This window comes from Astyanax mexicanus, chromosome 24, assembly GCF_023375975.1.
Source record: "Astyanax mexicanus isolate ESR-SI-001 chromosome 24, AstMex3_surface, whole genome shotgun sequence".
NCBI classification, from domain to species: Eukaryota; Metazoa; Chordata; class Actinopteri; order Characiformes; family Acestrorhamphidae; genus Astyanax; species Astyanax mexicanus.
This window is the reverse complement of record NC_064431.1, coordinates 26,970,001-26,982,233: the sequence shown is the minus strand read 5'-3', so window position 1 is coordinate 26,982,233 and position 12,233 is coordinate 26,970,001. Positions and strand designations below refer to the sequence as shown.

General features: G+C 38.4%; 2 protein-coding genes across 4 annotated transcripts in view; one reads left to right on the top strand and one right to left on the bottom strand.

The window, feature by feature from the left end:
- The window catches only part of LOC103029679 (solute carrier family 2, facilitated glucose transporter member 9-like), a 1,095,244-nt gene that overhangs the window by 350,096 nt on the left and 732,915 nt on the right, over positions 1 to 12,233 (bottom strand). The window lies entirely within an intron of this gene.
- lrig1 (leucine-rich repeats and immunoglobulin-like domains 1) overlaps positions 1 to 12,233 on the top strand; it is a 72,040-nt gene that overhangs the window by 34,152 nt on the left and 25,655 nt on the right. Inside the window, exons 4-8 of the mRNA XM_022682371.2 lie at positions 5,554 to 5,691; positions 6,524 to 6,667; positions 9,457 to 9,600; positions 9,991 to 10,134; positions 11,373 to 11,516. Of these exons, the coding sequence (XP_022538092.2) occupies positions 5,554 to 5,691; positions 6,524 to 6,667; positions 9,457 to 9,600; positions 9,991 to 10,134; positions 11,373 to 11,516 (714 nt within the window). The remainder of the gene's footprint in view (positions 1 to 5,553; positions 5,692 to 6,523; positions 6,668 to 9,456; positions 9,601 to 9,990; positions 10,135 to 11,372; positions 11,517 to 12,233) is intronic.

Below are 12,233 nucleotides of genomic sequence, written 5' to 3'. Positions count from 1 at the left end.
GAAAGGCTTTTTGCTAAGTTTGTGTAACAGCATTGTGTTGCATAACTGTGTTAGCAATGAGTGCAACCAAATATAGCACAATGCAGGGGTGTTCAATAGGTATGCACCAAAATATATATATATAATATATATAGTAATAAAACAACCTAAATAGATTTTTGTATTGCTTCTCACCCTCTAAAAAAGCCATTACAAACTTACAATTCAAAAATGTTTATTGAACACTAAAACAGCCTCATCTCAGTGGTAATACCTACAAAGCACAATACATTTACCTCAGCAGTGCTATTCTAATCAGAAATTTACATTTGCCATGTTTATTTTAGTTATACATTTACCTCAAAAATGTTACTTTAACCAACATTGCAATTTAAGTCAATGCATATTTTTTTCAGTGATATTTTAGTCATAAATTTACCTCAGAAGTGCTATTTCATTCATAAATTTGCCTGAACAGTGCTATTTTAGTTAGAAAATGCATGATTTCAGTGCCATTTTATTCTTACATTTACCACAGCAGTGTTCTTTCAGTAATAAATGTATCACAGTAGTGCTATATTATTTAGAAATCTACCTTAGGAGTGCAATTTTTGTCATAAATTTACCTGAACAGTGCAAATCTAGTCATGAAGTTGCCGCCACCGCTACTGGGAAAAAATTCCTAAAATTAAATTATTTCATTTATTTTTTTTCTCATCCGAGTAATTTTGGTTGCCAGATATTCTGTGCATTCTGTTTTTGTCCATAAGAATTTGCACATCCACTGTATATGTGCTACTGTAGTGGTACAGTGGATGTCTGTCTCTGTCAGATGCAAGTTCTATTTTATTCATAAATTTACTATAGCAGTGTTCTTTCAGTTAATGTGTCAGACTTGTGCTATCTTATTTATAAATTTACCTCAGCAGTGCAATTTTAATTATACATTTACATAAGCAGTGCGATTTTAGTTGTAGATCTATCTCAGCAGTGTAGTTCTAGTCATGAATTTACGTCAGCAGTGCAATTTTAGTTGTAGATCTACCTCATAAGTGCAATTTTAATCATACATTTACATAAGCAGTAACATATCAGTTGTAGATCTACCTCAGCAGTGCAATTCTAGTCATAAAGTTGCCACCACCACCACTATTGGAAAACCCCTTTTTTCCACCCAAATAATTTTTTTTGTTTGCCAAATATTCTGTGCAATCTTTTTACCCACAGACATTTGTACATGCACTGTATATGTACTAGTGTAGTGGTACAGTTGATGTATGTCTTAACCTCACCAGTGCAATTCTAGTCATACATTTACATCAGCATTGCAATTTTAGTTGTAGATCTACCTCAGCAGTGCAATTCTAGTCATAAAGTTGCCGCCACCGCTACTGGAAAAAAACTTTTTTTTTTTCCTCCAAATAATTTTGGTTGCCAAATATTCTGTGCATTCTTTTTCGCCCACAGACATTTGCACATGCACTGTATAAATGCTACAGTAGCGGTACAGTTGATGTCAGTCTCTATCTGTCGGACCCTACAGAGAGCGAGTTGCTGCAGTAATCGGCCCCGGGCCCGTATCGGGTTCCCCCTCCCCTGTAATATATCTGCCCTGCCAATGTGTCATCCATTTGAGCAGTGAAGCGATCCCTGTCCTGATTGCTCTCGGCTGCAGCGTCATGGTGTAGCCCTTATTGATTTACATTTATTCATCATTTCTGTTTCGGAGGGAAAAGCTGGAGAAAAGACAAAGCGCTGACGGGGTGGACGCGGGGCTGCGGGGGCTCGGACCTCTGAAATGGAACCGTTTGACATTGGCTTGTGTCGCTCGGAGTCGGGGGCGGGCGGGGTCCGCAGAGGCCAAGAGGGCCTTCTTTTTTTGGCCTGGGTTAAGGCCTGTTGCTATGGAGTGCTGGTGCATGCTGGGTAATAAAGTCTATCTTTACTGAGCAACACAGCTGAGATCCTCAGCTGCAGCTGTCAGTCAAACGGCTTACAGTAAAAAAGAGGAAAAATATGAGGAGGAGGAAGAGTAGGAGGAGGGGCTTATTGGGAAGTGACGGGTCAGTGTGATGTCATCAGCCGTGCATCTGGAGGGAGAAGAACAGAGGGCTGCTGACAGGAAACAGTACAGTACCAGTCAAAAGTTTGGTCACCCCTGATTCAGTGTGTGCTTTATATTTGGCATTATGATTGTTGATTTGGGTTGGTACAAGTTTCTTCATGTTTTTTGGGTTTTTTTTTTATAATTTTTTTCATGTTGATTTTGGGTTTTTTAGGTTAATTTTGGGTTTCTGCAAGTTTCTTCAGGTTGATTTTGTTTCTGCAAGTATCTTCAGGTTAATGTTGGGTTTCCACAAGTTTCTTCAGCTTAATTTTGGGTTTCTTCAGGTTGATTTTGGGTTTCTACAAGTTTTTTCAGGTTGATTTTGGCTTTCTACAAGTTTCTACAGGTTGATTTTGGCTTTCTACACGTTTTTTCAGGTTGATTTGGGTTTCTACAAGTTTCTTTAGGTTGGTTTGGGTTTTTTTTAGGTTAATTTTGGATTTCTGCAAGTTTCTTCAGGTTGATTTTGGGTTTCTACAAGTTTCTTCAGGTTAATTTTGGGTTCCTTCAGGTTAATTTTGGATTCCTTCAGGTTGATTTTGGGTTTCTACAAGTTTCTTTTGGTTGATTTTGGGTTTCTTTTAGTTTTCTCTATGGTAGACACACACACACACATTCCTTCCCTCTTTTCTTTTTAGAAGCAGATGAGTCCATCAAAACTGGCTAAAGCTAACCTGCTAATCCTGTGTGTGTGTGTGTAGAAGCTCTGACTGGATTAGTCTGAAGATGCTCCTCACGCTTCCCACTGGGAGCTGATCTCAGCTTAGCGCTCTTCTCTGGACACTGTGAAGTTGGGATGGTCAGTTTTGGTCAGTGTTGGTCAGTGTGAGAGCGAGGCCACGCCCCTTTCTGACGTCTGAGGCGGGGTTTAGTGTGGGTTTTTTTTTTGTTTTGGGTCAGCAGATGTTTAACCTGCTGTTCAGCTCGGTCTCAGAATTCCAGCAACAACAGGAACATCCCTGCACTCGTCCTCTCGAATCCCTCTATCCTCCTCCTTTTTCCAGTCTCCCTCTCTCTTTCACTCTGTCTCTGGGTCTCTCTCTCTTTCCTGTTCTACGTCTTTGTCTCTCTGTTTATTCAGGTGGGCCAATGAAGGGAATGCGCTCTCTCTCTCTTTCCTTCTCTCTCTTTCTCTCTCTCCCTCTCTCTCTCCACTGTGGGAAAGGCTGGGTCGAGCCTGGTCTCAGAACACCTGCCGGCAGTGAGACGGAGCGGAGCGAGTTGTCTCTCAGGCCGGCTAAGCGAGGGTCCGTGCGTTTACAGCACGTCTGCTCTCGGCCCTGCAGAAGAACGAGGCTTTGTTAGTCCTGAAGCCGGAGCTCGCCGTCCTGCTGTCACACGGCCTGCTCTCTCAGCCCTGGATGAACTCTACAGAGTGGAAATATGACACTTGAAGAAGGAACTAAATGCTCATTAACCCCTTATTTTCTATTCCTTACCCTCAAAGCACATCGGTTAATGAATCTTCTGTATCTGTTGTAGTAGTGAGTGCAGATATATCTATAGTAGATTTGAATTTTATCTGTTATAATCATTTATATCAGTTGCAGGATCATTTTAGTAGCTACAGAATCACTTTTAGTTGATTCTGAATCATTTGTGGTAGATACTGAATCACTTATGTCAGTTATTGAATCACCTATAGAAGATACAGACGTGTTATATTAGATACTAAGCAATTTATAGTTATAGTTATAGTTGCTGAATCATATGTTGTAGAAACAGAATCACTTATAGTAGAATTCTAAGCATGTTAAAATAAAACATATATGTATATATTATGTATACATTATACATTATGTATATTACCAACATCTTTAATATATTTTTCAAAGTCTTTCTTTCTTTTTTTAATATCAACAAGAGCTTGTTTAAAAACCCAATGGCCTGAAGTGCAGTCATCCGTTGTGATTTTGCATTGTGTTTTCCATATTTTATTTTTAATTATGCATCTCCATAGCAACGCAAAATCTGTTTGAAATCCTAAGTTTTATTACTTTTAGATCTAAGGTTATTTTAAAATTAAAAATATTTTTTGATAGATCCCAGATTTGTTTTAATCTACGGCAGTAAAATGAAATTATCCACGGTTTCATCTTCATAACTATCGCCGTTATAATTCCACTTCATTAAACTTTTAACGGGCAGTCTTTCATTTGCAATCAGCCAAACCGTATCTCTTATATTTTCTGTTAAATTTGAGCTCGTAAGGTTTTTTCTTTTTACAGTTTTGTGAAATCACTCAAAGAACCTATTAAACTTGTTAAAGAACCCAGTCCATTAAAATATGCCTACATATTCCCAATCCAACAGATTAGAACATCCCTAACGATAATGATAACAGCCAGTCATATTGCCCACCCTTATCTCGGGTTTAGGTCCATCGTTAGCTGTGTGTGTTTTTGTGTGCGAATGTTTTAAAATTAGTGGTGTTTTTTGGGGTTTTCCGGCACAGAGGTGGACCTGAACCCAACCCAAAACAAACACCAGCTGCGGACCTTAAAGCGGTTGACCCCTCCATGCCTGTGATGCACGGAGGCGGCGAAAAACAAAACTGCGATTTCTGACCCGGCGCGGTTCTCAGGCCGCGGAACCGAGAGAGGAACCCAGAGACGCAGGAGGGAGAGACAGAAATAGAGAACGCACTAATTCCCCATGAGACGAGACTGTAATGTGGAATAGCATGTCTTCAGTTAGAGCGTGCCACCGTCCCTCCTTATTTTGTCAAGCTTTTATTTTTTTTTCAAGCAGATGGGAAAGTTGTGGTTTAGGTCGTCTGAGAGTCCGGAGGTATTATAAATTTGGGTGATGGGTCATTCTCAGCACTGCAGTGACTTTAAAATGGTGTGTGTTGTGTGCGTACAAGTGGATCAGACGGCAGCAGCAGTGCTGCTGGAGTTTTTAAACACTGTATTCACTCACTGTCCTCATCTCATCATTAGATACATCATTAGCTTCAGTGTGTGTTGTATATTGTATTAGAGGTGTCTGGGTACTTTTGGACAAAAACTGTAGTGTAGCATGTACAGCTCTGGGGGAAAAAAATAAAAAATAAGAGACCACTTAAAGAAAAAATGTTACTTATTCACTTAAATTGAAAACTTGAAAACTCATGAAAACTGTGATTAAAAACCAGGGTTATTCCACCAAATATTGATTTCTGAACTCCTAAAACTTTGAGTATGAACTTGATTTCTTTGCATTATTTGAGGTCTGAAAGCTCTGCAAATAAATGCTCTAAATTACTATTTTTATTTGAAATTTGGGAAAAAAAAATTATTCGTAGTTTATAGAATAAAAACAACAATGTTCATTTTACTCAGACATATACCTATAAATAGCATCAAAATCAAAGAAACTGATTCAGAAACGGAAGTGGTCTCTTAATTTTTTTTCCCCCAGAGTTGTATAATATTAATATTCTGAGCAATAATAAATGTTAATAAACATGTTCTTCTTTTCTACAGGAACTATAATAAGATCAGCAGTGTGCAGGGTGGCCGGCTAGAGAGTCTCAAAAACCTGAAGGTTCTGGACTTGAGCAACAATGAGATCATCGACCTGCGAGAACACTGCTTTCCACCAGGCCTCCGCATCAGAGAGCTGTGAGAATTTATTTGTCTTTTTTATCATTAAATCGGTAGTTAAGAAAGGAGTGTTGCATTTAAAACTGTAAAATGTTTTATTTGAAACTTGGAAGTTTCAAATGTAAAGTTACAGGGGTTGGACAATGAAACTGAAACACCTGTCATTTTAGTGTGGGAGGTTTCATAGCTAAATTGGAGCAGCATGGTGGCCAATCTTCATTAATTGCACATTATTGCACCAGTAAGAGCAGAGTGTGAAGAGTGTTCAATTAGCAGGGTAAGAGCACAGTTTTGCTCCAAATATTGCAATGCACACAACATTATGGGTGATATACCAGAGTTCAAAAGAGGACAAATTGTTGGTGCACATCTTGCTGGAGCATCTGTGACCAAGACAGCAAGTCTTTGTGATTAAGTATCAAGAGCCACGGTATCCAGGGTAATGTCAGCATATCAGCAAGAAGGACCAACCACATCCAACAGGATTAACTGTGGACGCTGTAAGAGGAAGCTGTCTGAAAGGGATGTTCGGGTGCTAACCTGGATTGTATCCAAAAAACATAAAACCACGGCTGTTTAAATCACGCAGAATTCAATGTGCACCTCAACTCTCCTGTTTCCACCAGAACTGTCCGTCACCACAATCAGTTATTGTGGTCTAAAACCAGGTGTTTCAGTTTCATTGTCCAACCCCTGTACATGAAAATTAGCACCAGTGCAAAACAAATGAACCGAAACTCGAACATGCCATAGTCTCTTTTTTCCGGTTTGTTGAAGCTGAAGGAGAGGTTATATAGAGGTTATGTAGAGGTTGTAAGCTGATCTTTGTCATCTCTCCTGGTATCCTCAGGATCCTCAGCAGTAATAAGATTGTGCACCTGGAGTCTGGAGCCTTCAGGAACCTGGCCAGCAGCCTGCAGATCCTCCGGCTGAGCCGAAACCGCCTCACCCAGCTGCCTGTCAAAGGCCTGGAGCTGCCTAAACTCACCCAGCTGTGAGTATATAGACACACACACACCGGTCTGTACTCATACTGACTTTATAGAGGGTCTGATGGATCAATCTGTGAGTCTCAGTTAGTTAGAGGAGGCAAGCAGGGAATTCTGGGTAATCTGAGAGGTGGAGAGATTGAGCGTTAAAAAAGGTGCGGCTGAGAGGAATGAAGGAGAACAGAAGGAGGAAATGAACTGGAAACAAATGAAGACACAAGTCCCAACTAATTACAGTCAGATTACAGGACATGCCCTCACCCAGACAGCTGCTCTCTTTTTTTATTTTTTATTTAAATATATATATACACAGATGCACGCACGCACACAATTGTATGTATGTGTGTGTGTATATATATATATATATATATATATATATATATATATATATATATATATATATATATATATATATACACACACACACACATATATACACATATAAGGCTAAAATAACAAAAAAAAAAGATGAAGAGCTTTTTTCAGACCTTAAATAATGCAAATGAAACAAGTTATGTTCATAAAGTTCAGAATTTTGAGTTCAGAAAGCAGTATTTGGTATAACCTGTATAACCCTGTATTTTTAATCACAGTTTTCATGCGTCTTGGCATTTTGGCATGTTCTCCTCCACCAGTCTTACACACTGCTTTTGGATAACTTTATGCTACTCACTCCTGGTGCAAAAATTTAAGCAGTTCAGTTTGGTTTGATGGCTTGTGATCATCCATCTTCCTCTTTGATTATATTCCAGAGGTTTTCAATTTGGTAAAATCCAAGAAACTCATCATTTTTAAGTGGTTATTTTTTCCAGAGCTGTACATAGACAACCCTTTTCCTCTTTCTTTCATCGTTCTTTCTTACATTCATGATTTTTCCTTCTATATTTCTTTCGTTCTTGTCTTCCTTCTGGTTTTCCGTCTTTGTATGTCAGTTTGTTTGGTTAGTTCTTTTATCCTTGTCTTCCTTTTATTTTACTTTTCTTTCTTTTAATTTCTGTCCTCCTTCCTCTCCTTTCTCTTCATTTTATCTTACTTTTTTACATGTCTTTCTGTTTCTTCTTTCTTTTCCTCTTTTGCTTGCTCGTTCCTTCTCTCCTTCTCTTACCTTTAACTTTCAGCGTTTCACTAATGTGGAAGCCCACAGTATAAATATGGGTACCCTCACTTGCCTTTCTCGCAGTCTCGCCCTTGCTCGTTCTCGCTCTTTCTCTTTCTCTCGCTCTCTCTCTCGCTCTCTCTCTTTCTCTCTCTGCATGCTTTGTTCTGCAGGTGGCTGCAGTGTTACTGTATCTGTCACCTGCTTGTGGCAACAAGGTGAAGAACACAAAGCCTCCATCGCTCTCTCTCTCTCTCTCTCTTTCTCTCTCTCTAATATAAGCACTGCACTCAGCCTCACACCTGCAGCCTGTATCTGGTGGTACAAAGCCGCAGCTCGGAGGGATCAGCTGGTTGTAATGGGCCGCCGCTCAGATCAAAGCAGGAGTCTGTTGTTAGCGGTGGTGTGGAGTGTCCAGCAGTGGGAGTGATGCGACACCCGGCCCGAGCAGAGAGAGTGAGAGAGGGGTCTGATTTATGCCTTTAGACTCCGTTCACCCATAGGTGCAGATAGATGGACTGGATAGTTTGACTGGTTGCTGTGCTTTTGAGAACCTGTGCTGTGGAACTACACTACCCACAATTCTAGTAAGATTAAAGGACTGTCAGAGCTGGGTTGGTTTGGTCATACAGCTCTAAAAAAATTATAAATAAGAGAGCATTTAAAAATGAATGAGTTTCTTTGATTTTACCAAATTGAAAACCTCTGGAATAAATTCAAGAGGAAGATGGATGATCACAAGCCATCAAACCAAGCTGAACTGATTACGTTTTTGCACCAGGAGTGAATAGCATAAAGTTATCCAAAAGCAGTGTGTAAGACTGGTGGAGGAGAACATGACGCCAAGATGCATGAAAACTGTGATAAAAAAAATCAGGGTTATTCCACCAAATACTGATTTCTGAACTCTTAAAACTTTATGAATATAAACTTGTTTTCTTTGCATTATTTGAGGTAAAAAAAAAAAAACTCTGCATCTTTTATTTGTTTTTTCAGCCATTTCTCTTTTTCTGCAATTAAATGCTCTAAATGATTATTTTTGTTTGGAATTTGGGAGAAATGTTGTCCGTAGTTTATAGAATAAAACAACAATGTTCATTTTACTCAAACATAAACCTATAAATACCAAAATTAGAGAAACTGATTCAGAAACTGAAGTGGTGTCTTTGCAGATTCATACTGGATTCAAATATCTCCACTATAAATAGTGTCTGACTGTAATAGCTACATTCATGCAGATTCATACTGGAATAAAATAATTTCACAGTAATTACTTTCAGACTATTACTTTAAAGTCACATGCACTGAAGACTCATACTGGATTCAAATCTCTAAACAATTCATTTTGTTAGACTGTTAATGTAGCACAAAATGCAGCATATAATTGGATACAAAACACTAAACAATTTACTTTTAGACTGTAAAATCTACACACTGTGGATTCATACTGGATTAGTCAAACTATATATATGAACTCTTTAGATTCATACTGGATTCAGACAATAATTCTTACAGTTAGAACACCTGTTGCTTTGATTAAATAAATAACAGCAGGGGAACTATTCCACGTTTATTAAAGAAAAAAAAATACGTGCACTTTAGATTCATACTGGATTTGCTGGACAGATTTAGAGATGTAACCCATCATGCATTTGATAATAAGTAGTTTAATTATGGAACATGTCTCTCTTTCTGCAGAGAACTGAGCAGGAACCGGCTGCGCTTGATTGAGGGTCTGACCTTCCAGGGTCTGTCCAGCCTGGAGGTGCTGAAGCTCCAGAGGAACAACATCAGCAAGCTGACGGATGGAGCGTTCTGGGGTCTGGCTCGGATGAGGACCCTGTGAGTCCACACTGCTCTGTACACATGTCGATATACAGTATATTATTACATCACCAAGCACAACAAATAAAGTCGTAGGGTTTATGGTCTGCATTTGTGTTTCGGCAGTTATCAGCGGTTACAGTGTGAGCTCTGGCTTTATGGTCTGTTTGAGCATTAATTATATAACACATATTTATAATGTGTGTATTTAGGCAGAATGGACATGTTGTCCTAAATAATTTTTTTTTCTCCACACCTACAGGATGTTCTCAGGCCAAGTTCAATTTGTGAAGTTCTGTGAAATAGTTAATCATATTTAACCTCATTCATCTTCACCGTGACAGGAAAATTGCGCTGGCGGTACCTGTGCTGCTGTAATAGCAGGGCTGTTTCTCTTTGCTTTTGCAGTCATTTGGACTATAACAGTCTGAAGGAGGTGAACAGTGGCTCTCTGTATGGCCTGGAGTCTCTCCTGTACCTCCATCTGTCCAACAACTCCATATCCAGCTTTAACCCTGAGGGGTGGGGTTTCTGCGAGAGGCTGCGAGAGCTGTAAGCTATTCTATACTGTCTGTTTTTCTCTTTTACTGCAGTAGAGCTGTTATTAATTAGTATTATTGTCATGCATTTGAAATGGTTTACAATACATATAATATACATTTTTGATCTTCGATAACAATCTGTGAACAAAAAGGGTTATTCTGGTAAATGATTATTATGAGCAACTGAGATTTATTAGCAAATTGAATTGAATTCTGGTTCGAATCCCATTCATGCGACTTGCCATCAGCTGCCGGAACCCTGAGAGAGCACAATTGGCCTTGCTCTCTCTCTGGGTGGGTACAGTAGATGGAGCTCTTTCCTCTCATCACTCCTAGGGTGATGTTGATCAGCACGAGGCTGCATCTGTGAGCTGGTGTATCAGAAATGAGTCGCTGCGCTTTCCTCCGATTGCACTGTGATTGCTACATCAGCAGCAGTTCAAAAAGAGGTGGTGATTTCACATGTGTTTGAGGAGGCATGTGCTAGTCTTGACCCTTCTTGTGTTGGGGCATCACTAATGAGTGTGTCGGGTAATTGGCCGTGTAAAATTAGGGCAAAATGGGATTAAAATCAATATTTAAAAAAATTACAATATCTATAAAAAACTAAATTAGCTATAAAATTTTGATTTATGTGGATTTCAAATACGTTACAAGTGGCAATCACCAGGGGCTCAATAATAAAATAAAAAAAACACTAAATTTGCTGAACCATCTTTTTATTCTGATTTATATTTTGATTCTTATGTTCTTAGTTCCTTATTATTAATTTGATAATTTCTTATCATTCTTGTCATTTTACTTTACTTTTATTATTACCTTTTTATTTATTTTATATTTTATAAATTCTTCACATTTTGTGTGTCAACTTGTTTTTTATGGTCTTTTAGAATTTTCTGTTTTACTGTTTTCTGTTTTCAAAATTTTTTCCTTATTATTTTTAATTTCTCATTAAATGTCTTTAATCCCTTTGATGCTGTAAATGCTCGGCAACATTATAAATGAGGGTCATCCTCAATGTTTGCCTGAGTTAAAATAAAAATTTGATTGATTGATTTACAATCAAAATCAGTGTCTTTATATCAAATAGATTAATAATTTTGGTTAAAATAATGCAGATAGTTCTTAAATCAAGCCACATACATGCTTTAAATAATTGTATTCCATATATAGCAATCCATAGAAGAGTAATATGATGTTAAGCAACTCTGAATACCCTGAATATGTCTTTATATGTTTTCCTTTTAGGCACCTGGTCCATAACAACCTATCAAAGCTGACTGAGGGCAGTTTCGCCAAGTTAGTGAACCTGCAGACTCTGCGTTTGAGCCACAACACAATCAGCCACATCGCTGAAGGAGCTTTCAGAGGTCTGAGCTCCCTGCGGCTGCTGTAAGTGATCACTACATTACATTTCTGCTGCATCTTAAGACCTCACTGCCTGCTGCACCCGGTATATAAATGAATATACTCTATATATTAAAATGTGAAGTGGCAATTATCAGGGGTCCAAGCACCCTGTGCCATTATGGAGCCAAATGAACCCAGAACCCAAATGATGTCTATGTTTTTAGACTGGTCTTTATTTATTCCAGATGTTGCTTCTAAAATGAGGTTTGAGCATGATTTGAACTTTAGCTGTTGAACTGAATAATTCCACAAAATGTTCAAGGTTGAAAAAAAAAAAAAAAAAAAAAAAAAATCAAAATCAAAAACTTTTCCCAGGACCTTCTCAGGAGTTGTAGAAGCTAATTATGCCGAACATAACGCAGACTAGAGTCTGCTGCCTTTTAGTGCTTTCCAACAAAGTAAAAGAGAAGAAAAAAAACATTTTACCGTAGATTAGCAGCAAGTTCTTCATTTTCATTTTAATTGACAATAGTAAGGAACAGAGGTGTCGCCATGTTTCCCTTCTAAAGTAAGCAAAACTGTAATTCTTTAAAAAAACATTCTTTAACCTTTCTTTGAAAGTTAAAGGAGTGCTGAGGTTAATCTACACAGATTTCGCTCCTGAAAACTGTTTTTTTAGGTGAGTAAAGTGCTTCTGTTTATTTACAGTAAACTTAGATTACCAATATTTTCAACAGTGCGGTTAGCAGCAGCGCTAGC